Below are 26,524 nucleotides of genomic sequence, written 5' to 3' on the forward strand. Positions count from 1 at the left end.
TAGCCTGTGGAACAACCTGTGCCTGACACCTTGATTTGTTGAGCTTCACCACTTTCATTCTTCTTCTATTTTTTTTTTTATTATTAATACAGTTGACTAGAAGTTATTTGTGCTAAGGGACCATTCCTACTGCTTTTACTTTGTCATTTTACTCCTGCTACTGTGCTCAGATCCAGTGACATGTGCTACAACCACCTGCATGTTGAACTACCTGCAACCCAGGCATCATTCTTCCCACACACCAGAACAAACTACTTATGTTCCAACCTAGATGACATTTATTGCACGTAGAAAATAACAGCAAAGCATAAAATAAATATGGGATAGTCAAAGCTATCTGTTAAGAACTGGGCTTCTTATTCTTTTAGGTGACTTTGAAAATCATGACGCCCATGAGACAGAGAACATTATGACTTCCTTTGCCTCAACATTCCCTTGAACACAAATGCAGAATATTTACTGAATGGAGCACACACATCCCAAGTGACCAATCCTCCCTTGGCTCCCACAGCTAGGAACAGCAGGAGCTGTGACTCTGAAACATCCTAATCTTCATGTGAACTTGCTATGAAAGGACGATGGATCTAAACCACAGTCCCTGTGGCCTTTAGGAATGTTTATTCATTTAAACCAATGAATCCAGGTTGGGATTGTTCACCAGGCACCAGAACCTTGAGCCCAAATGGCTCTGGGAGAGGCAGGATTCGGCAGAGCTGAGCTTTGCAGGGTGTGCTGAGTCTGAGGAGCATCAGGCTGCAGTGTGGGAGGCACGAGCAGCCCTGCAGCAGAGCTGAGCACACCCTGGGCTGCAGCTGGGGATGCTCTGGGAGCCTGACATGCTCTCCATGATGGGGCTGACAGCTGGGCTGAGGTCAGCCACTCCTCAAGGGTGGAGTGCAGGGCTTGCATCTGTCCTGCTGTGCCTCAGGGGCTGGGCTCTGTGTGCACAATGTGCTGGGACACAAGTTTTGGTAAAACACCAGCACACAAACACCAGGCCACACATCACTGGGTGATTTTAGGGTAGGGAATTAGTCACTTGAATTTTTTTCAGTTCAGCAACCTGATTTTCCAGCAATTAATTGGGAAAATGCCAGATGGGGATTTATTTAACCTAATTTTAGATATCCATCAGAGTAAGTCATGAATCAATTCAGGCTCCCAATAGGCATGAGAGAGAGGGACAGGCATGACCACATCTTACAGCATGAAGCATCCTGCAGGCTGCCTAAAACGAGGTGATATGAATTCCTGTTTTCATATACACACAATATACTGAAATATTTTAAAGAGTAATTAGCAAAATTGAACCCCAAGGAAAGCCTGCATTGTACCATAACTGGAAGGAACATGAATGCATTGGCTATGCACCTTCAGTCACCCTTCAAAAATGGGAGCCTTGAGTATCAAGCAGCCTCCCAGTTCTTACTCTGACCTGTGAGGTGGTGAAGGCAGTATTAAGCTCTGTGCAGACAAGGCTTTGCATTTCTGGAGAGCTGTAAATTAGCTCTGAACCCGTTGCCATGCTGACACCTGTTCTCTGTGTTGCTATCTCATTATTTGTTTAATTTCATAGTGTCAGGCCTACGCTCCGTGCTGAATATTCCCGACTCAAAACATTAGTCTCTAATTGAAAAACCATTACTGCATATAAAGTTACAATAATCACAGAAGCTTTAATTAGTTGAGCAAATGAATAGCAAGTAATCGAACTTACCCAACAGACTCTTCCCTCTACTTAGCTTTTGAATTCTATTCATTTCATTCTGGCAAGGAAGACCTAAAATATAATGTATAAGAATCAGTTTCCAGATGGCACGGGACAGGCTCTGTAATGACTGGCTTTACTGCTGACATGAAATGTGGGCTACTGTACACCTGGGACTGAGAGAAGCCCATATGCTGGTACTGTACTGCAAAACAAATTTATGTCATTAGCTCCACTAATTAAAAAAAAAAAAAAAAAGGAAAAAAAAAAAGGCAACACACTGTAGTTGAGAGTAGTGTTTGGGGGCCATTTTAATTGTTAAACCATTCTACCTCTCTTTTCACCAAACTGACATCATGCCAGCTCCCTGATTTATGACTTGTTAATTGGCTAAATTCTGTGTTAATAAAAGAGTAAATTCTTGAGCTTTCTGTCAGCAACAGAGCTTATTTCTAGACTGTGTGCAGTGACACTTACTACTTTATTTGCTTTAATGATCAAGGGATGTTAACATAGTTCATCTATGACAATAAACATGGTTCCAGAATGCCCTTCACACTGGTGCTGAGCGAAAGGGCTTTCAACACACCTGCCTGCCAATGAGCAAACTCTACAGGCAGGCCCTGAGACACAGGGAGAGCCAAACAGCTCGTGTTTGCATTGCACATGGCCCAGCTCACCTCCTGGCTTCTGGAAGCAGTAGCACCACTCGTTGTTGGAAAGCTTCCCGTCCTTGAAGGAGTCGCAGGAGTTGAAGAGCGGTTTGACACACGGCTCGTACTTGTCCAGGTAAATGGCACTGATCTCCGAGGGATCCAGCAGCAGGTCATAGTTCATGTCAAGCTTGTTGAACATCCAGCCTAAGGAATCCTTACAGATTGGTAGGATGCTGGTGTCAAATCCTGTAAGAAGACAGGCAAATATTCCCCAGCTGAACCCCAGCGTGCCCCCAGCACAGGAACCACTCTAATGTGAAGCCCTGCCAACTTTTATTTTGTGACTGGACTCTGAACTTTGAGCTGACTTGCCCAAAGCAGAACAAAATCCTATGACTGAACTCACTGTGTAAAGCTTAAACCCAAGCACAGCTACAAACCAGAGCACTACTCACACTCTGTGGGAGCTGTGAGGTAGAGAGGGCTGAGGTTCAGAACTGGTTTCTGTAATTTAAAGTTATCTCTACTCAAAAAATTCTTGCTTTTTAATTTTCTTCAGTCCTCAGTCCAAGTGTCTTGGCCTGGTTCCAGGAAACTGAAATGTGATGAGAAAAGGCTGCATCCACCATATTTTCAACCTAGACTGTATCTGAATGCAATTTAAATCCTGTTTCCCAGACTCGTTTCTAGTTGCCTGATCACATTCTTTCCTGCTGTGCTCTCACCTTCTACCTCTCATCCTTGCTTTTCACTTTTCAAAGGCCTGTCTGTGGTTTGTGACAACAAACTGCTTTGATCTGGACTGTGAGCTGTCTGGGGGAGAGAAGAGGTGAAGTGTCTCTGTTCCTCACATCACTCTGAGGGCAGGCACAGCCTCAGCTGGAGCTGCCCATGCTCTCGTATGCTGTACCAGCACCTTCCTGCAGCAACACAGGATTCTGCTTCTCCAGCGCTTTGGAAACCATCACCATCATTCATTTTAATAGCCCAGATTCTTCAAAGACTGCTGCAGCAGCAGTGGTTATCACAGAAAGCCCAAGTCATGCATATAGATACCCACTGTGTATATGAGAGACACGTTCCAGGATCCTGCAGTGTCCAGAAAAAACAGTGGTGTGGGGCACTATAAATCCACACTGTCATGGTATTTTTTCCATGCTTACACTAAATTCCAAGTTATCTACAATGTAAGGAAGTATATTTGTAATATAGAGATAATAAATCTGATAACAAGGGTATTGGTTTCAACCAGGACTCAGAAACATGAATCCATTGGTTGGGGATTTGCAGGGACAGAGGGCTCCTGACCCCCCTGGTGCTCACAGTGCTCCAGCTGGGAGCAATAACCTGCCTGTGCACTCTCACTCTGCTTTGGGCCATGTAGAGAAGCCTGATGAGCTTTTTCCTTCAGCTGCAACTTTCACTGAAAGAGGTTAGGCTTAGCTTTATTTGCTGTATGTGTTCCTTTCAGGATGCTGCTTTGTTGAAGTGAAAGCTGAGATGTTGCTGGAATCATGCTGACAGTTTGCCCAAGCTCTGCACCCTACTTGCTATTTTAGGCATGAATCCAAAGGAGAGCAGGGCTTTTTGCTGGAAGCTGTGGTTTTTGTATGCAGCTGTGGCTGAAGGTTGTCAGTGACACAGAGGGACAATCAGAAGGGTTAACTAAAGGGAAGGTTTGTGTCATTCATAATACATGTTTCTCTAAGGAAGGAAGAAGGTAAAACCATTTCCTCAGGGCTAGAGCAGCTCAGAAAGGGAAGAGAGAAATCATGCTGAACATTTCATCACATTTTTATGCTGTTATCTCCCATAACATTATCTAATCATGTTTGAGCACAGTGAAAAAGAACAAGGCTGTGTGAATAGATGTAGGGGAGAGCTGCTTGCCTTGCTGAAGCAATTAGAAATATTGGCTTCAATTATTTAAGTCATCTGAAGAAGGCAAGCAGGATCTGGTCACTGTGCAATCTTTTGTGAAGTGAAAGGATTTAAGACTCCTCACCTTTGCCTTTACAGAGCAACAGGAGCAGGGCACCCAGTCCTGCCCTGTGCAGGTGTTTGGTGCCAGATTCCCCAACCCAGGGCAGGTTAAAAGTAGTCAAACAGGCTGGGGTGGATCATTGAACTGCAGGGCGGAGCTGGGATCAGTTTACCAGTTTACCAGTTTTCAGGAGAAAAAGAGTTAGTTTCCAATGTCTGCTCTTTTTCTGCACAGATGCTCTCTCTGACAATGGATTTTACATGCTGTGGTCACATTGCTGCAAAAGATGAGCAACTGCAAGGTGTGCTGTATCATCAGTTGAGTATGGTATGTGTTGCTCAGCCCTGATGGTCCCTAAAGTCGTCTCTTAACTGGCAGGGACCAAAGCAGGGAGATCTGGAATGAGCTTGCCCCTACAGTGCCTGTAGATTGTTTCTGAGTCTTGTTGCCCTCCCTGTTGGGAAATCTCCACCTGTGTGTGCAATGGGGATTCACCACCAGCCTGCCCTCAGCATGGATCTGTCTGAGCAAATCACCAGCAGTGACTGCAGGGAGCACAAAGCTGCTCTGGGACCCACCAGCAGGGCTGGATGGGAGATACAGCTGGGAAAGGTCATTGAGAAGACAGTTAATTACAATAATTGAAGAGGTTTTGATTATAATTTCTTATTAAAAAGGGAGCTTTCACTGTTGTGACCTGAGTTCCAGATTAGATTCATTAAGAGGCTGGTTTACTAAACAGTGCTGGATTACCAGACAATGTGGCCTGGAAGTCCTTAAATATGGAAGTGGTAGGTGTGACAGAAAATCCTTAGCTAGATGGTTATTATCAGTGGAAAGTTAATTCTTTAATTGTCCCCCAGTATGTTGTTCAAGGTAAACAGCAACTTCATATTGTCTCCTGGTAAAAGGTACTGCCCATAAATTGCATCGGCAGCCCAAACCTAACAACCCTGGATGTTCTCAGCACCCAGCACCAGAATGAAAGCCAAATGTCCCCTAAATGTCCAGCACAGGCTCTGATTCATGGCATAACCAGGGCAGCTGATGGAAAATGGCTTTTGGAGCTCACTTACCTTCATGTGCTCCCACCAGCCTGGTGAGGACAAATTGACTGAATTAACTTCTTTTTAAACTCTTTTGATATACTTATCTATGAATATGATGAAATTTTCTGGATGAAACAAACCCCATACTATAATCCTGTGAAGAATTCAGTGCTTGGTTAACAGGCTGGATTTCCAGCACAACAGACCCAGAATAAGCAACCTCAGTGAGAACTCTGCATTTTCTGTTCATCAGCTCAGTGCTGCAGTGCCTCTGGTGAGAAGCAGGAGGATGGTGCAGGCTCCACATCCCTGTTGGCTCCTTGGCAGAGGCTGCCCACACAAATGCCAATTAATGTCAGCTGAGGTGGTGGCTGCTCTCATTTGGACACCTGCTCACAAGGACCTGGACTAAGACCATCTTGTTCCTCTTTGCAACTGACAGCTGTTCAGCATCCTGACAACTTTCATTCACTACAGAGCTGGAAGGAAATCAAGCTGGTGACCTACATGTAAAAGTCTCTCATCCCATTAACACAGAAAATGCTCCACCTCCTCTGAACTAAAATGGAATTAAATTTAAAAAAGTCTTTAGGTGAAAATCCTTATTAAAATAAACACACCTTCTGGCATGAAAGAATTATTTTCCCCCTTCAAGAGTTGACTTACATCAGCCATTTTTTATTTTATTAAAGCATACTACAATTAAATTAACAGGGGTATAATTAACCTAATTTCCCCATCCCTTAAAATAAAAGAAGGAGAAGAAGAAATGTTCCCCAGAAAAAAATCCTTTATATTGCATAGACCTCTAGTAAAAGAAAAACAACACCCACTCCAACCAGGGAGACTATCTGGATACAATATGGGGATGTTATGAATTATCAACAGGCTCAGGAGCAATTTGAATCTGATCTTGCTACCTAATTAGTTCCATTATTTCCCTATGTCAAAACATGTCCCTGAGTTTCTTACATCACTTATTGAGGAGATTTTAATTGCACAAAGCCTTCAGAAGACAAAGTACCTGGCCCATAGTGCTTTGCTGGGATCAGAGAGCTCAGGGAAAGAAGGTTTGAAATCTAAACACAATGATCTTTCTCCTCCTTTTCCTTTCAAGAGACTTACAAAGAAAATAAGAAGGAGTGTACTTTTTTTTTCTTCACCTGGGGGTGAACATAATAAACTCAAAATGCTTATTTACACTCACACTAACATCTTGAAAAATTAATGTAGCACAGAGAAATCTCTGCTGGAAAACCTTATCTGGACAGCTGATGTGTCCGAGGCACTGGAGTCATGGCATCCCACCATCTGCTCCTTCCACTGCCACGGGGGCACATCCAAAATGGATTATTTGGGGATGTTCATGCCTTTTCAAACCCTGCAGGCACAACCAAACCAGCTCAGTTTAATGAAGGGAAGTGTGTGGTGAGGAGGGCAACACAGGCTGAGCCATAAAAAAGGGCAATGTGTACATCAGAGTGTGGGTGTCCTGTGTGCCAGGATTCACAGACATCCTTTTCCACAGCTTGGGTATGTGAACTTTGCTTTGAATTCTGAGCCCTGTTTAAGGTGGCTTTCATTTTTACAAATGTTTGAAGTTGGAGAGAGCCAAATACTGCTGTCCTCACCCTGTGTGTATTTTCAGTGCCACCAGGGAGAATGTGAGCTGCAGAATTTGGCGCATGCAGATTAATTCATGAATTCTGTTGCAAAACCTCAAAAAGAAAAACAAGCCCAAGTTTTGTGGCATTTAAAACTCGCTTAGGTATCTAAACTCATAAAGTTTCTTTCTTTTTTTTTTTTTAATTGATTTAGAAGAAAATAAGAAAATGTAGAAAATGTGCCAAACTAAGTCAACAGTCTAAAAACGAACATTGTTGAGAGCAAGTGTTTAAAATCATCAAGCAGCCTTTCAAATAAAAGCTGCCAGGAATCAAACTAAACTAAAAAGAGATAACAGCTCCTCTGTGAATCAGAGCAAACACTGCAGAATTACCAGGAATGTTTTTCTCACTGAAATTGCTTAAGGAGAAAAAACCCAAAAAACAACTACTCAACACCTTTAGGATTTGGTCTCTGGCAAGGTCACCATGAGGATGCCATGAATCATCTGCATGAAAACATCCTTTTGACAATCTGATAAAATGAGATTTCCTATGATTCTGTGCCTAAAGGACTTCAAATAAAGTTTAAAGCCTCTAAGGGTTTCTGTCATGGGGTTTGAAGTGAATTCACATCTGGAAGCCATGATTAGCGGTACATCCACTTGCTTTTTGCACTGTGGCTCGGATCCTCTGCATGAGAATATCTTTTTTTGGAGCACTGTTTCAGAAATAAGTAGGACATACAGTTTTAAAGACACTGACTTTGTTGTAAATACTGTGCAAAATAAGGGACACATGAAAAAAGATCATTTACACAGAACATGACTTGTTTCAGCACAGAGTTTTAAGATGTGTGGGGGAATTACTGGGTTTGTCTGTAGTTTTGAGCAATACTGCCCATGGTATATTCTCTTTAGGAAGAGCTAATCTGCTGCTACCCCAGATCAGATGTAGCAAAACACTGGGGCTGTGGAGACCTGGACCAACAGAAAATGCCCTCCCTGATGTGCTGGGTCTGCTCTGGTGCTCCTGTAGCCTCTGTGGTGTCATTCTACAGGGACATCAGCTGAAAAAAGCCATAAAAGCAGCAGCTGCTGGACCTTTCCAATTCTGGGTTTGGACCCTGGCTTTAGACAGCTCACCCCAGAGAATCAGTGAAGTGAAGCACACACCTAGATAAAACTTGTGCATCCTGCTTTGCAGTCCAAGGGCCCACGTGTTTGTGGGGACACTGTTTGAAAGAATTAATGAGTCCTTACAGAAAGTGAATTTGCATCTGCTCTCTGATGAGCATGACCTCTTTAAATGCTGTTATCTGAATCCTTCCCCTCCCTGGTGGCTAAATGACATCAAAATCAGTCATGTTGGCTTAACCCACAGAGAGTAAATGTCCTCTAGACTGTTCGTATTCTTTCTTTCTTAAAAAAAAATGCATCAAAGAAGGCAAAGATGGTGTTATTAAATACCCAGGACACAATGGGCTCCAGCTTTCTCCACCATTTAACTCTTCTAGCTACATGGCTCAGATGTGGATGTTTTGATTATTCTTTCCCTTACATAAACTGTTAGCAGGAATTTTTAAAGTAAAATCTAAGTGAGTTTTTTCCAACATTGGCATCATGTTCCCTATGCTTGTATGCCATATTTTCATCTTATGCCACTGACAATGTGTCAGAAAATACCTGGTGATAAAACTGGTGGTTAAGCAGTGACCAGAGTCCAACCCCAAGGAATGATTTGGATGCAGCCACGCTGAATTGGAAGGTGATGGAATTTAACAGTACAGACACAAACTACACCACAATAATTAACCCCAGCTCTTGAGAGAACTCCCTGAGCAGTTTCAGTTCCTCATACAGGGGTGTTCTCCATGGCCTTCAGACATTTATTAGCCTGATTAACTTGTGAAGGTCTCTCTGCCTTTGACTGCCGGTTTCTAGGGCAGTTTGGGGCAGAGAGAGGGGACAGAACGACTGCAGTTCCTTCAGAAAACAGCAGGATCAGGACTCAGGTAGCTGCTTATCCACTGGCACCTGCCTGACAGGATGTTGCAGCGGTGCTCAGTTAAATTCTCAGGTTGGAAGCTCCTACAACACCCAGAGTTGAAGGGGAAAGAGTTTCTTACTGCCTTGTGCTGTCTCCGAGCTCGTGGGTTTGATGACACGATTGGCATCCTCGTGCAGGGCTCCAAACCAGTCCTTCAGCCTTGAGGCCAGACTCCTCAGCTCCTTGTCTGTGCAAGCTAGGAGAGAACAAAGCAGCAGGCTGAGTCAGGGACACCAGGGAAAAGCCTCTCCCCAGAGAGTCCATTAGGAAAATTGTGTTTATGGTTGTAAAGTTCTCCTCATTAAGAGCTCTGAAGGAAAAAGAGAAGGTCAGGGAAAAGGATGCAAGATAAAAAGAAAATGTAAGTCATGCTGAATTTTAAGTTGTGCTCAAGTACTTCCTTGAAAGCTGACATGAGTGGTGATGGAGGAAGTGCCATTCAGAGCTCCCTGCCAGTTGGCAATTAGAGCTATGTGACTATTTAACTTAAATGTTTTCACCTTTTAGGATTTCAGAGAAAAATACCAGTCAAACAGATGGGGAGGAGGGACATCCTTGCCTAGACATGCTACTCGAAAAAGATGCTAGGGATAATTTATAACTACATTTGGCTTTGTATAAGGCTATTATCACAGTAATAGAAAATAGATATACTTATTTATATACAGAAAAAATTCTTATGTTGCTCTAGTTCTACTGCAAGTGAGACTCTACCACCTCTGAAGGTTGTCAATTCCATTTTGTTATCTTGGTAAAACATTTATTTTCTTATACATTTTACTAAGAAGTATCTAATTTTCCCAGAAATTTATTCCAAGAGATTAATGTTCAGCTGAAGCAAATATTTTTAGGGAAGAAAGCTGCCTTTGCAATGAATTTCTGTCAAAAAAAATATTCTTATTTCTGTATCATGTTTAGTGCTTAAAATTGACACGCTCAGGCAATTTTATTATTCCTACTGTGCACTCATTCTACATTTTAAATGACATTTCTTGAAATACAGAGCAAGACTTTATGCCATAGAGGCAGACATCCTTCACAGTCACAATAAGTCTTCTCCATCTCACTGCACATTATAATATCCCTCCTTCCACCTTATTGAAGAAAATTGAGTTCCACAGCTCTCCCAAGTTTAACTCACTGCTCCAATGACAAGGAACTTGCTGATATGTCACAGCTGTTCTGAGGATTTGTTTGTTCTCACACTTTAGTTTGGGACAGGAATAACTCTGAAGTTAAAAATAGAAATTATAGTATTTTTTAAATTTCAGGGGGAGAAAAAGAAAGATTTCTCCTTTTTTTTTTTTTTTGTAACACTGAAAGGGTTTGATAAATTTTCCTATGAAAGATAAAGATATGAAGATCAATATCCCTCTAAAGCTGAGTTCAGGTAAGGAAAAATCAGGTCTTAAATTAAAAATCCCATCAATGTAAAATAAATGGAGGACAACACAAAAATAATTGTAAAGTGGCCAACCTTGCTGAAAAAGCTACCACTTTATTTTCTCACTTGAATTAACATCAAATTTTACTCATAGTAAACTATCTTATCTTTCCAAGTTGGGTGAAAAAAAAAAGACAATTCATTCATCCAAGAAATGAATAACATAGTTTTATTGTGCAAACCTGATACTTATTAAATAATCATGGTGGCACATGGAGGCCAAGGCTGGAACTCTGGGCCACAAACATCCATTCTTGTGCCTTCTGGACAGGTACACTGAGCTCACAGACAGTCAAGGCCCAGGAAAAAGAAATAATAATAAAGAAAATACCTTCCAGATTTTATTTTCCCGATTCAGATTTGTGTACTTCCAAACACATAGCCAACCCCAGACACCACAGCAACCCAAATTGAGCCAAATGCTTTGGGGGACACTGGATTTGGTCCCAAACTCCCCCTGTATGGAAGGCAGGAACAAGGAGCACCCCCTGTCCCCAGCCTCAGCACCCTGCAGGATGCCCTCCTCAAATAAAGTCTCTAAAATAAACTCACAAAGTGGTCATTTGGTGTCAACAGCATTGACTGGGGTAATTGGAATCCATGCTTTTAAACTGCAATACAAACCAGGATTGAATGCACAGCATAGGTGGGACAGAAGTAATTAATGAATGGTAAACAGAAGTAATTAATGGCAAATCAGACTTGGAACAACTTGTCTCTATAACTGAGCCAATCAAACATGTCAGGGTCTGTAAAATGCCATTTCTAATGAAGCCATTACAGATTTTTCATGTTTGGAACTTGAGCCATGTTGAGAAACAGCTTTTTTTGAGGGCAGTGTTTGAGAGTGAACCCTGGGTAGATTTATTGTTTTTGTTTTTGCTGACCACAAACCCTGCAGATTTCCTTTGGAATTTGATCTGAGGCATGATTGACAGCAAGCCCAGAACTGGAGTTTTCTGCATTCTGGATAGATTTTCTGTGAATAAATGAGATATTCCTTGAGTATGCTGCTTAAGGATGATTCCACAGTGAGTATGAGGTTGAGGTTCTCTCTTAGGACTGCAGTCTTTCTTCACTAGAATAAATACTGTTTCATGAGTCAAACAGCAGCCAACTTTGCTATTAATATGGAGTGAATAATAAATTTCTGGACAAGACTTCAAAAATTTAATGCAAAGTTCAGTTAATTTTCTATTCAAGCATTTAATGCCCTCAATCTTACTTTCGCCTGCACATTAAAATAGAGGAAGCATTCTTTTATTTTACATTTCTTGCATTAAATTTTATTTTAATGCTACCATGTCTGGTTAAAAAAAATCCTGCCTTTCTACCCAATGGAACTGCATTCCATTTTTATTTATTTCATTTGAATTTCATTTCATATTAATTTATTTCATTATCAGAGGCATATAATAATTCTGTATTTTTTTGGTTTGGGGCACATTTGGGACAGGAGTTTCATACAAACAAAATCAGTGCTCTGGCATCTAAGAACCAGAGCACTCAATGTTTTATTTCTGGTGGTAGGGCCCATTAGTTATATATCAAACAATTAGCTTGGAGGAGCCCCTCATCTGAGATCCTTACATATAAATTTACATTAGTAGAAGTTATAAAGCATTTTTAAGAACCCTCTTCATGAAAAATGCAGTGCAAATGTACCTCTCCACTATTAATAGAAGTTTCAAGTCACATTTCTCAGATAAGAAGCACAGGGCTGTAGGAGGAATGGATGTGATAATGGGTCTCTTGCTATTTGAAGATTTATAAGGAGAGAACACCGGGGTTGCAAACAATATGGATATTGACATGACTAGAAGCACTGATTTAAAAATCCAGCCTGAAGAGAATCACCAAGGGAGGAGACTCTGCACAGCCCCTCTCTCACAACTGGAACCTGTCCAGTCAACTGTCAGCAACCATTTAAAGCTCTGGTGCTGTGAAACAGACCCAAGTGCACACACATGTAAATAGGCATTTTCACTGGTGTGTGTCTTCTCTGAGATAAGAGACCTGGGCTTCAATTCATTTCCTGCCCCTCTTAAAGAGAAAACAACCCACACTTCTTCACCCTTGCTATTTTACTGATGTCAACTGCTTTAGCAGCCATCTGATATCAGCCCCTGTGTGGCATTAATTCCTGGATCCTCCCCTGCTGATGGCTGTGATGATCTGCTCAGAGCCCATGGCTTTCCTGAGAGCAGCAGGGTGGGATGGGAGCTACTGCAGCCAGGCATGAGGAGGAAGGCTGGGTAGGAGCTGGGTAAGAGCTGGGTAGGAGCTGGGTAAGAGCTGGGTAAGAGCTGAGTAGGAGCTGGGTAGGAGCTGGGTAAGAGCTGGGAAGGAGCCGGGTAGGAGCTGGGTAGGAGCTGGGAAGGAGCCGGGTAGGAGCTGGGTAAGAGCTGGGTAAGAGCTGTGTAGGAGCTGGGTAAGAGCTGGGTAAGAGCTGGGTAGGAGCTGGGTAAGAGCTGGGTAAGAGCTGGGTAGGAGCTGGGTAAGAGCTGGGTAAGAGCTGGGTAAGAGCTGGGTAGGAGCTGGGTAGGAGCTGGGTAACAGCCAGGTAGGAGCTGGGTAGGAGCTGGGTAAGAGCTGGGTAAAGCTCCCAGCCTGAGCCCAGAGCACAGTCCCTGCCCTGGGGTGGCACTGGGACCTGGAGCAGGGCAGAATCTGCCCCTTCTCTGAGTCTCAGCAATGAGAATGCAGGGGAGGATGTGAGAGCTGCTGGACCCAACAACATCCTCAGACCTACATCTGCTGATGTGACAAATTATCCTGCAGAAAGTGATTTATTAACAAGAAGCCAAAGTGCAGATTTATTCCCGAGGGTGAAGCACTTGGTCCAGCAGTTATTTATTCCTCACAAACTGAAAGCACTGTTGCTAAATACCTATTTTCACCAAGCAGAAAGCATTAATCTGACCTAATGGAAAGCCATTAGCATGCTGTAAAGGCTCAGGCTTTTATGGGCCTGCTTTTGTTATGGACTTTTGCAGCACTACAGATACCAATCTATATACATTGGTGGTGAAAATTAGCAGTATAATATTTAATTTCACTCTTTCAGATAGGGACCTTCAATAGTACTTAGTGATAGAAATCAACATTAAAACTGAACTTACCTGTAGATGTACAAGATTAAATCAATACTGAATCACATCCCATTTCTACTCCAACCTAGCAAAGCAATATTGTAAAATCTCCATCCACAAACAACATAAAACCCCCAAACCTCACAACTCCTACTGCAGTGAATTCTAAACAAGACTTAATACTTAGGAAGCCCATTCCTGCAGGATCATATTAATGTCTCACCTGTGCTGGAATATTCTGGCTAACAAGAAGTCCATATTGTCCAGGAACAAGTTACAGTGATATGTTACACTACTTCCCAACAAGCAAAGTGTGCAACCAGATTCACAGAATGTGTACAAAAGGTTTTGTGTCATTTGACTTTCCTGGCATCTCTCTGGCATGTGTCTGTTGCCTTCTCACTCCTACTGTTCTTATTCTAATAATAATTCTTACAAATACTACTACCAATTACTTGTAGAGTAGTATTACTAATAATTCCATTTCCTAATCGTACCAATTACTTGTAGAGACACTGGTTCATATTATTGTTATATAATACTAACTAGTCTGTTAGGTAGAGATTGAGGAGCCCTGAATGCCAAAGGGACACACCCCTGAAAAGTGGAACAGGTTCCACTGTTTCTGTACTGTAGAAGGAAACTGCAAATGCAGAGAAATAACAAAAATGAAAAAAAAAAAAAAAAGTTGGAGCTTTAAAAAATGCATATTTATTTAGTTTAGTGAGGTTAGTGTTCTTCCCATGCAAATTAAATCTTCAGCTTGGGGACATGCAGCTTCTTTTTAATAACCTGCTTAAGGATGCATATGTGCTGCATGGAGCAGAATCAATGGGTTGTGGTTGAGGTGACCAGCCACAAAACATAAATAAAAAACAGAAACCTTTGCAAGAGAGTCCATGGACTGAGATACTTTTTATTCCCTGAGCACCAAGAAAGAGGCAGTGGATGCATCATTGGAGCCCAGCCCTGCCTGCTCACAAGCAGAAAGCAGCTCTGCTGGTAGCACATGTGATGGTAACAAACTGCCCAGTCATTTGTCCTGTGAGCCTGGAGGACAAGACTGTTTAGATTTGATTAAAATGTGATATAGCACAAACTTAAATGACATTGCCCAATAGTGATATATTCCTCCACTTAGAAGTAGGACAGGCATTATTTCAGCAATTCAGAAGGGAAAAAAACTCTCACTTTTTGCATTTTTGAAGACTAACTCAACAAAATTATATGGTAAAACATATTTGAAAACAATGTGGCAACTCTTCTTAAAAAGGTTTGACATAAATGTACCTTAGCATGGAGGTTGACAGGAGTACTAATTTTTATATTATCTTTGATTTTTGCATGCTTTGTAAAAAGAAAATGCAGCAATTTTAACCACGCTTTCTCTGACAAACATCATTACACTTTCTTGCAGGTAAGTCAGCATCTTATTTCACCCTGATAGCAAGGTCCATACGTGTGTGGATTATTAAAAAAGGCAGTTAAAAAAATTGTAGCATCTTTTGGGCTAAGAGGGTGGATCTGTCCCAAAAATGCAGAATAGTGCTCTGCTGCTGCAGAAGCTGCTTTCAAAGTAAGCATCAAGATAAATTCAGGGCTGTGCTAATCTTCCACTTCCAATCCAACCCCACACAGATGCATATAAACATACACACATCTGTGTGACTTGCAGATGACTCCCAAGTGTTTTATATGTGATATTTGGGTGATGCAACTTGGGCAATAAAGCCCTCCACAAATATTTCACTGTTCGTGGTTGGAAGGAGTAATGCTCTAATTTGCTCTTTTCATTGAGGCCTCAGGCAGCTTCTTATAACATTAAAAAATGAAGTATTATGCCAATAATTTTATGAAGTAGAAAGGAATGGATTGTTTGCTGTTACTATAAGGAAAGGTTGTGCATGTCAAACATGCCTTGCTGGTCCAATCAATGAACAGCTCACCTGTAAAACTGCTCCTGAGGTCACCAACACCTCATGACAGAGCTCTACATGGACACATTTGTCTCACTGCATTTTTGGCACTCACTGGCTATTCTTTCACAGGGTTGACACCTATGCTGATAACCACCTCTGATCCTGCTGTCACTTGTTTTGCCTTGGCTTACTTATATATACAGCAGCAGATGCCAAGATCCTGCAGTTCAGACTTTGAGATGATTACAGGAGCAGCTGAGTTATTGGGAAGATGAAATAGGCTTTGATCTGGAGCTCCTTTAAAAAGGCACATTTAAAACACAAAGCTCAGCTAGAACTGTGTGAAGAAAGATTGAGAGCTACAAAGCTCCCTCAGCACTGGAGGCAAAGTGTACATCTGCTTTCCTAGTGCTTACTGCTACTTCCTTTTGTGCTCACATTAATTGTGGGAACCCTGGAAAGTGCATCTTTGCCAGGTGATTAAGAAGCCTGGAGTTTTATTTTAAATACATCCAAACTATAATGATGGTGGGGGACTTTCAGAGCCAAGCAGGAAGCCTGTGGGAGTAATGTCCCTTGTGACATTCTGGCTGTGTCAGGTACTATTTAAAATGTTATCTCCTGCATAGTTCCTAGCCTACCAAAATTCATTTGCCAGCTCACTCTAATGCCCTCATTCAACTCTGTCACAACAGCTGAAAGGTGGGAGAGAGTTACATCAACTGAAAACTAAAGCAGAGCAAATAAAAATGTCTGACTGAGTGGACTTTTCAACAGTTCATGGAGCACTCTGGATAAAAAAAGGCTTTACAGAGCCATCATCTCCCTTCTTGCCTTCCTTCTTCCCTCCCTCTCTCCCTCTCTGTTTTTCACTCAACTCTGAACAGATGTCCCCAGCAGATCTCAGAGCACAGACTCCAGCTGGCTTTAGCCATGGCCTGTCCAGCACTGGCCAATCTTTCCAAGAGGGATGAGTTATCAGAAAAACTGACCATTGCTCTGAGATTAAAGCAGTGTTTAAAGTAAACACACAGCTCCCAGCTCATGGGAGGTTTTCACAGATACTTGACTTCACTGCTGACAGCTCAGCAGATATTGCACTCCAAGGCATTGGGAATAACAAATCAGCAAAGCTGGAAGAATAATTAAGAGTAGAAACAAACTCACTGTTATTAAAATGAAGGAATTGTGGGACTGGCTACCATAGTGTGAATATTTGGGTTTTAAAAGGAATTGTTTCCCACAGACCTTCCAAAGCCACAGCTGAAAATGTTGGAGACAACCTGCTGAACTTCACATCCAGGAGGTTGTTTTGCTTCACTTGCTGAACAAAGAGAAATTTTAGATTCTGATCTTCAGTAAAAATGTTCTGAGTTACAGTAGTTGGAAATAACTTGAGCTGGTGATGTTAAGGGCAGCTGCTGCTTTCCATAAAGAAAATGGCTTTGAGCTGGAAAGAGCAAAATTCAGGAAGTAAAATTAGTAAATTGAAAGTATTTGAGAAGAAATGGGCAGATCTATTTATGTCCAATTGAAGCGGGAAAGCAACATCCAAGAATAAAAATGAAGAGATTATATTTAGGGGAAAAAAGTGAAAACAGAGGGTGGTTTCACTGAATCTTATGTTGAATAATAAGCTCATGCACCACTTCTCAAAAAGAAGTTGAAAATATTACTATATATAAAATGAGCTGTAAGAGACCTCTAATTTTTACAGTTCTTTGTGCAATCATAGATAGACCTAAACTGAATTAGGAGAAAACTCAATGGCAGTAGATAATTTTTGTAAGGTGTCATAGTAAAAAGAGATATTAATTATTATTTTATACCATTCTTTTAAAGCACATGAAAGTTGTTCATAGGATAAAACCACTTTTACACAAGTCTGTTCTTCTGACACTACTCCATCTCTTTAAGTTTGTTCAAATCTAAAATTAAGGAGCTCCCAGCTGATCATTGGGGTTTTTTTGTTTGCTTTAATGTGAAAAGGTATTATTTTTATGGGCAGCAAGATCCAAATGCTAGTCTGTGCTGGGTATGCTTGTTTTGGGGTAATGTTTGGGCTCTTCACCCTCCCAGTAATGGCCATTGCTCTACCTGAAGAAACAAACTGCAGAATATTGTAGAAAAAGACAAAAGCAAGACCCTCACTGTGCAGCCTGACTGGATCCAGCACAGGACATTTCCAGAGTGACAGTGAACACTAGGACTGAGCTGCTTTCTCATAGGAAAATACCCCACCCCAAATTCTTCCCAGAATCCCTGCCAGGACACCAGATACTGCCTAAAACCTGCAAAGAAATCCAGGAATTGATTAGAAAGACTCTTTCTTCCAGGAACTGGTGCTCTATCAAACAGAAAAAAAAGGGGAAACCATTGACTAGATTCACTTAATTTTTACTGGAGCCCACTATCCTTGCTCTCCTCCTGAGAGACCCTTGAAAAGGGACAGATAAATCCAATTTGCCTGTGCTTGAGCAGGATGGAGAGAGAGATACTCGTGAGTCAGCATATGCCAGCAGAAGCTGGTTTTCCCCCTCATTAACTTTTTTGCACATCAGCTGATTTTTACTTTATACTGAGTCTATCCCTGTGCTTATTTTCTCTGTTCCCTACAGAATGTCATCATATCTGATACCACCAGGGCTTCATTAATGTAAAATGTTGTCATGTGGTGAATTATTCTTAAATGAGAAAACACAGAAGAGAAAATGAGGAGTTGTCGGATGGCATGTGGCTAGGAGCATTTGAAGGTGTCCCACAGGAATTCCTCCAGCAAATTGTTGGGAAACCTGATTGAAATTCAATAAGAAAGTGCAAATGAGACAACATAGCTCCCCTGTGGATTGCAAAGATCCCCTGACTATGGGCTTGCCTGTGATTTTCTAAGGTTCTGAATTTACATGGGTAGCTGAAAGTTCCAGGTGTCACACATTGAAAGAATTTTAGAATTATTTAGTCTTCATTTTAGTATTATTTTTAATCTTCCTCCAAAAGTTGCCTTATGCCTTTTAGATTTCACTATTTCTTTGGTGCTCTTTAAGGATACAGGGATATAATTTCACATTCCATACCTTTTATTTTTTTTAACTTTTAATTCACTATAGAGCTTGAATATACTTTCCCCATTTTGCCACACCTTCCTGCACACTGAAGTATCTGCAGACGTCAGGACTTTAGTGCACCATTTACTATCCTTGTCACTGTCAGGAAAAGCAGTCATCCCACAAAGGCAACAATCTCATCATGTTATTGTGAGCTAATAACCACAGTGTGGTTATTATCTATGTGTGTCTCAGTGCTAAAGATCAAAAATAATTCCCTACTTCACTTGGTATGACTGATCATAGAAATGCACTTCTAATGTTAAGAAAATCTTGGAGAACTCATTGGAAATTTTGTTTTGGTCTTCCTGAAGCCTTCCCTGACAGCAACAGGAGCCTGGATTTAAATATCTGTGTTCCAACATGTGGACACACATTCACTCTTGCTCACAGACACTCAGAGCTGCCTCCATGCAAGTAATAATGCAAGAGGATCTTCCTCCTTCAACTGTTGTAAAGGCAGGTAGTAAAGAGAAAAAAATCACTCCTGGATTCATACCCTCTGTCTGTAAAAAGCCCTGCTGAAAGCCCAATTATTTTGACAGATACAGGGGAAAGCCAAAAAAATAAGGACTTAGGTAAATTACAATGTAAGAACTCAATGTATATCTAAAAGTAAATAATGCTTTCAAAGGAAATGGTAATCTTTCTGCATTGAAAGCTTCTGATCTTACCATCTTTACTTCAGATCATATTAGTACTGAGCATCATTACAAGAATGTGCTCTTTGAAGCATGTGTACTCTATTTTCCTTCTATTCATCATAAATACTCTCTCTGTGAAAGCATGCTCTGCCACTGTGCACACATTTTTCTTTCTAAGATTTAATTCATTTCCTAAAGAAACATCATGCAAAAAATCAATCTTGCCAGTTCAAGTTCACAAGGCCTGATTCATTTAACAGATGATTTATTGACAACTGTGAGATAGAAAATAATGGAATGTTGTTACTAAGAGCAACATTACACATTCCCAGCAGAGTGTGCAGGGATGGTACACACAGAGGGCATTAATGCTCCTTCATGGATGAGTGACACATTGCAAGAAGAAAGAAGAGAGCTGGCCATGGCTCAGGGTGCCTTCCAGCCTCTATTCCAGCTCCCCTTTGCACTCCCACCTAATGTTATTGCATAAATCCTGACCTTTGCTGTTGTTGGTTTGATTGAAAAGCAATAGTTTGTGGAGAGAGAGATAAGAAAGCAGGTGTCCTGTTACATAAGCAGTTCTGCAGAGAAAATGTGAAAATTCCACCAAAACTGCACACGAAGGAGCAGACCACAACTGAGTGTGGTAGTTGACAGTTTGATACCTAATCTGGAAAGTGCTTGTCTCGGTAGTGTCACAGAAAGGAATTAAAGACTTCTCTTCCTTTTCTCTTTCCTTCTTTCCCTACTTTTCACAGTGCCAAAGAAAGCAGAGTCTGCAGTTCTCCAGGTTGAATACACCTTGGATTTCTTAATATAGTGTATAGATCCTTTTTATCTTCTACTAAAAAAGACATGGTGAAAAGAACCATTTCCCTGCACCTCCCCTCTACCTATATATTCCACAAGTGTGGTGGGATCCTGGACTGTCTCATAAAAATAAAGAAGATTTCCCCTGAGCTGTCTTACGCTCTCATATTCATCACGACTCGAGTGATCGAATGTGACCTTCAGCAGGATAACTACTTTGCTGTCCCCAAGTCAGGCATTAAATCATACAAATTCTAGTTCAATAGCTCTTGTAAAAGAGTCCAAGCTCTAATGTCAGGTGCTCATGCTCCTGATTCAAAGTACCTGCACACACCCTGGGCAGAGAGCATCTGGCCCCTGGCACAGAAATGGCTTTGACCTCTTGCTTGTTCCTGAGCACTGAGGAGCTGGGGCTGAGCTGGCAGACAAATGCCCTGTGTGCTCCAGATCTCATGGCCAGAATCCTCATGGGGAACACAGCAAAAAGACCATTTAACTCTTAGAAAGCAGCAAAGAAGCATGGCTGTGCTGCATTAGAAAGCAAGCAGTTCTGGGCACAGCCTGCCCCTCCAGATTGGTCCCTCAGAGATCTGACCCTTTGCCAGACTCTCAAATCCCAGCACTGCATAGCTGAAAAGTTGGTTTCTGTAAGTAACCCATCATGCTCAATGCTAGACAAGCACAGGAAATAACTTCTCATGCATGAAAGACTCTATGCTTTTTGGAAAAAATAAAAAAGTAAAGCAAACCCTTAATCCTTCTTTCTGAAAAATAGCAAGAAAAGATAGCAGGGAACTCCTACAGATTTCTAAAGTGCAAAAAGTGAGGGATGTTTGACACGCTTCATTAAATAGACAAAAATAGGAAATATTTTGAAAACACAGAGTTGAATACATCCATGGGACTCCATAGGAAAAAAAAAAGAAGGAAAGATTTAAATCTGTTCCCAGAAAGATAATTTAAAACCAGAATGATACATTCCCTCCCTAGTAATCAGTCTTCAAATAGGATGATTTAACTGAGACCCTCAAAATCTCTGTAACAGAAACTCAGGAAAACCTGATTAATTCAATTGTACTGTATTGCACTGTCAAAATTATAAAGTGAAAATGTTAACTCAGCCTACAAGGCCTTTTTACTGTGTAACAGGATTCAGCTGTAATTAAAAAAAAAATCTCAAGCACCCACATTTCATGAAAACAAGTCTATATATTTTCCTGTGTCAGAGGAATGGGAAAGCCAGGAGGCAGAACTCAGGCACTGGTGTATTTGCAGGCAGCAGGCACAAGGGAGCAGCACAAAACATCAGTCCAAAGGATTTCCTGAAGATCCCACAGAGGTGCAGGTGACAGGACTCAGCTCTAAGTGTGCAGGAACACAACTTGTGGCAATTGAGTGCTTAGTGGGGAGGAAGTTCAGTGCCAGGGTAGCCTGTACCAACCTCTGAGCCAGCCAGCAAAAGCCCAATAAAATACCTTTTTTTCTGGATTTCCTTTAGGTGAGAGATGTGGAATGTGACCTGACATCAGGGCACAGGGAGAGTGGGGAGCAGAGGAGGTTTGGCAGGGTCATGGAGGGAAACCTTACATCTGACAGTGTCTCACAGCTTACAAATTGGCTGCTCAGTTCCTGAGCTGACTGCTTTCCAGCAAGAGCTGACTGCTTTCCCCTTTCAGTACCCTCTCTAGGCACTTTGAAAAGGAAAAGGATTCATATCAATTCTCCATATGTTAAGCTGTATATACAGCATGATGGAATATGTATGCATGCACAGTAACTGGGGATTTTCAAAAGTAAATCTGTATTCTAGGACATAAAAGTAGAGGTCAATAGGTCAACAAAGATTAATAAATTCATTCTTTAGCTCCTATAAGGGATGGAAGGACTCTCAGAAATGAACTGTGATCTGCAATAGAGTTGTAGCTAAATATTCACATATTTCTCAAGAGCTGGATTTTTTGGCTATTGATCTGCCAATCACTTTTCTGTCAGAGGAAATTCAGTTATCCACATTTCACTGAGCCTTTTTCACCTAGTTGCTTTTGTAGGAATTGTGTTTGTTGTATATCTGTATCTTTTATATTATCTCAGAATGAAAAATTCAATAGCTGCTGTGTTGAATTCTAAAGATCATTATTCAGCTTGTTTAGAAAATGAAAATGACACCCACTTTTCTCTCCTCTTGCTCTCACCATCAGTTTACTTTCAAACAGCTTGGTATATTTTACTAAATTAAAAAAAATGTATCTTTTGTTATACTGGTATTGTCTGCGCAAATGCTGCAGCTCTGGCATTGTCCCTGCCAATAGAATATGTTTGTAAAACTGCTGAATAAAAGCTCTCCAGTGCAGGAATAGCTAAAGTGACTTCTCACTTTAAGAATGTTGCAATCATTCTCCTTTACAGTTCTACCATAAATCCCAGTGACCTCCCCATTGTCTGGGAACTCACTCAACCCCCTCTGGTGCCTTGGGTCCTGTTCCAAAGCACCACCAGAATTTCCTTCCCAGCTCAGCATCCCCTCTCTGCACACCAGTACAGACAGACTCATCCATTCCAAAAAGAGAGCACGTCCAGCCAATGTTGATGCCACCCCCTGTTCCTCCATTTCTTCAGCTCTCAGCTACCTTCAGGCCAGTTTCCTCAGGAATCTTGTTCTGCCAGGTTTCTGCTCCCACATTTTTCTGCCTGTCCCATTCCTGCTCTCTGCAGCAATCTGGGAGATGTCCTCGGTCCCCACTCTCCTTTTGTCCTCTACAAACACTAACTCAGTTCAGTTGGCAAGATACACATGAAGGATGGATGGATTGACTTCTTCCCATCAAATTGAAATTTCTGTCTAAATTTCATACACCTCAAAAATGCCAACTGGTCAGCCTACATTTTCCCACAGGCGGAGCTGAGCTCCTCATTGCTCCTCTCTAGTGTTTAAACCCCTTCACTGCAGATTTTCTCCCACCCTTTATACTTTTAGTGGGGCTGCAGCCTTTTCTGGGACTGTCTCAAGCTTATCTCTGCCTAAATGTTGTGCAAAGTCAGTAAATGATACTTCAAAACACCATTTCCAATCCATTCTCACAAGGAATGTATCAGTTCTCCTCCTGCCTGTTCTCACGCCCTTCCCTCTGGCCTTGCTGAGTTTCACCATCTTCCCTTCATTCCCTTCCAGAATACTTCTGCAAAGACAATTTTGCCAAGATAACACAGCCCAGCTCCTCATGCTGACCAGGCCATCTCTGCTCCCTGCATTTTCCCACTGCTCTCCCAGTCCCCACACACACATGAGCTGTAAGTCTCACTTTTGAGCCCTTTACATTTCACGTCTGATCCACTGAGCCACCCCTGATTCCTCTCTGTTAACTATGACAGCCTTTATTACCCAGTCACTAAATTTTGAAACAAGTATCTTCAGCTTTTCTTGTCACACCTGTCAGAAACTCCCTGTAAACACCTGCAAAGTCATGTTCAGGGACTTCTGAAACTCGAATTTAACATGATACCTACAAAAAACCCAGACAAATACATGACAATTCTTGTCTGAGGCACTGACTGTAAGACTGCACATACTGCTGACCCGTGCTGGCACATTTTTAATTAGCAGTTCTAGTGTTGTTCCTTCCCTTTGCTTTATGTGGGTTGTAAACTTTTTGCTTAGAAACCATATTTTTATTCTTTTTACATGAAATGGGCATAGCAAATATCTGACTACTTTATTAGCTAAGCAAGGAAATTGTTAAAAGGCAGGTGTCTATAAAATACAGAACTGTATAACCCCTTCCAGATGCATAAAATGTATCTTGCAAAGGAGATGAAGATGAATATAACAATTTGGCATTGTGTCAGAAAGAAAACCCAGTAATTGGGATGGATGATGATAAAGAGAAAATCAAAAATTCATGGCATGATTTAGTTCAATGTAAATCTGAAAAACACCCCAGCAGTGTCAGGGAAATTATTCTATATTTGTTTAAGCGAGAGGCTGCACAGGATGCAATTCAGCCATCTGTGCTTGGCCCATCTGTACTTTGAAAAGTACTGTAGGACTGAACTGCACCATTTCTGCTGTCAAACCTGGGAGACGTTACAAGAGATGCCAAGGAGCAAGAAGGGTGGGTGACAGCACATTGACTGAGAGCTCTTTTTCAAATTGTCTTCTCTCTGGTCTCTTACAAATGCATTTCAAATCAAAATCACTGACTAAGACTTCCTAAGAACTCCTTGAAGTTACTTTTTTTTTCCTAAATTGTCCAGCTATTTCTACTCTTCAATGGAAAGACAAAGTACCACCATCAGTTAATGATTATATATTAAAAAAAAATAAAGTAAATAGTGCTCTAAATAACAGAATTAACAAAGTCTGCTTTGCTAACAAAGTCAGATTTGTTTCCTATGTCCCCAATGGCTTTGAGCCCACAGAACTCTCTAAAATCACATGTGCCAAAGTCATGCCAAACTTCTTTCCCACAAAACTAAATTTCTAAGGAGCAGCTATGGGGACTTTCCTGCTCTCTGCAGGACTGGGGTCAGGCCAGGAAACTGCCAAATCTTCCCCCTGGTCCTCCCTTTTCAGCCCATCTCTCAATTTTGTCCCAAACCAGAAGGAAATCACCACTTCCACCTCTCTGCTTGAGCTGAATTATAGGTTCAACAGGTGAGAAAGGCAGTTCAGCGAAGAAGGTTGTGCAGCTTTTGTTAAAAAAAAAACAAAACTCAAATATATTTAAATGCAATAGAGGAAAATAGTTCTTGATTCAGATAATTCCTCTCCATGGGTTTATTTTAAAAGTGGGGAAAATTGTGTTAAAGCAATTAAAGTACTGATGTTGAGGCCTTTTCCCCCCACTCTTGACTGCTGTGAGGGAACAGCTCTGCTGCATTTACCGGGGACACAGGGACAGCACTTGCACTCTCTGCCATCAGATGGGATCTCCTTTCAGTATTCCTTTCCTCTCAGATACAACAAAGGCAGCTGCCATGAATTCATATCTATATATTCAGAAAACATTGCAGTTAAGTGTGAGTGGGCTGATACAAAACCTCACTAGCAGGGAACTATATCTGCTGCAAAGAAAGTGGTAAAATCCACTTAGCTGTGAATTCATACATCATGAACAACTGACAATAATTATTTCAGTCTAGTGCTGCTGACCTGCTTCAGCACTTCCTTCCTTTTTTTCTAATCATATATTTTAGATGGTTTTGCACTTGACTTCTTAACCACAAAGGCACTTAGTAGTTTGTGTTTTCCATTAATTCTCTATATAATAGTAAGCATTGCTTCCCCCAAGAGAGAAGTGTAAATGACTGGCTCTTTTTTATTTTTATTTTTTGTATGATAAGAATGCAGACCTTGTGACTTAGGGCTCAGCAGAGCTCAACACATCTCATGGAGCTTTACTCTGATAAGACTTTGCTACAGAATGAGGGAATTCAGTCAAGTGTGGTCAGTGTAATTAAAATTGTGTTATGCTGTTGATCCACAGGAAGATAAATTCTATAAGAATTAAATGCATTGGTTTGTTAAAAAATTGGCTGTTTGTTTCCTTGTAAAAAAACAACATCAATTTAAAGATGGTGAATCTATAAATCTGAAATGAATTACAGTAGTTCACAAGCTCTCAGAATAAACAGAGGGCTATTTTCTCCCCTACCAAGAGACTCCACATTCTATGAAGGGTGCAGTGAACCAGTTTAATAACAATTACAAGCCAAAGGGATCTACATGCACAGATTGCTGACTGCTGGCACATTAATCCACTTTTTTTCCAACCAGAGAATCAACTTAGCAGAAAATACTAAGATTTTCTGGGAGTGAAGGTCACAGGTTTAAATTGAAATGTTCTATTTGTAATTTTTTATTTGCCATTTGTTGAAACAAATATGATTAGGTGCAAATAAGCCTGGCATCAAATGTCATGATTTGGGCAGATCTCTTTGCTCTGAGTTGAAAAAAAATTCTGGTTATTTTCCTTGTGTATTAATGGCAATATTTCATCATCTTTAGGAGTTTAATCACAATATGTTCTATCTGGAATATTATAAATCAAGAGTTCTGCTTGCTTGTTATGTGGATCTGAAGTTTAAAGAGACTGGCCTTTTGGAAAAGTTATCCTTTATCACATTTATCAGTCTGTAAAAATCAGAGTAAAAAGTCACCTGTTACAATCTTGTCTAACAAAATATTAATACATACTCTCTCATAGACAGCAGCAATTACTCACAGGGCTGTAGAGATAATGGGAAGAAACTAATGGAAATTACTTTGCACATGCAAGCAAATTCTTGAATTAAAATCAGATGAAAGTCAGATAAAATTGCATCAGGTTTGAAGCTGAAGCCATGTAAAAAAAATTTTAGTTAATGGGCATGCCTTCATTCTGAAAAGAACATTAGCTCATACTGAGAAGCAATCTGTTGCAGATTTATGTGTGAATATTTATAATAAAGTGAATAATATGTAC

At 41.0% G+C, this 26,524-nt stretch overlaps 1 protein-coding gene across 1 annotated transcript in view; it reads right to left on the bottom strand.

The window, feature by feature from the left end:
- SPOCK1 (SPARC (osteonectin), cwcv and kazal like domains proteoglycan 1) overlaps positions 1-26,524 on the bottom strand; it is a 263,977-nt gene that overhangs the window by 8,998 nt on the left and 228,455 nt on the right. The window contains exons 7-9 of the mRNA XM_058034519.1: positions 9,130-9,246; positions 2,389-2,610; positions 1,718-1,780 (exon numbers count right to left, since the gene is read on the bottom strand). Coding sequence (XP_057890502.1) covers positions 1,718-1,780; positions 2,389-2,610; positions 9,130-9,246 — 402 coding nt within the window. The remainder of the gene's footprint in view (positions 1-1,717; positions 1,781-2,388; positions 2,611-9,129; positions 9,247-26,524) is intronic.

This window comes from Melospiza georgiana, chromosome 15, assembly GCF_028018845.1.
Source record: "Melospiza georgiana isolate bMelGeo1 chromosome 15, bMelGeo1.pri, whole genome shotgun sequence".
Taxonomy (NCBI): domain Eukaryota; kingdom Metazoa; phylum Chordata; class Aves; order Passeriformes; family Passerellidae; genus Melospiza; species Melospiza georgiana.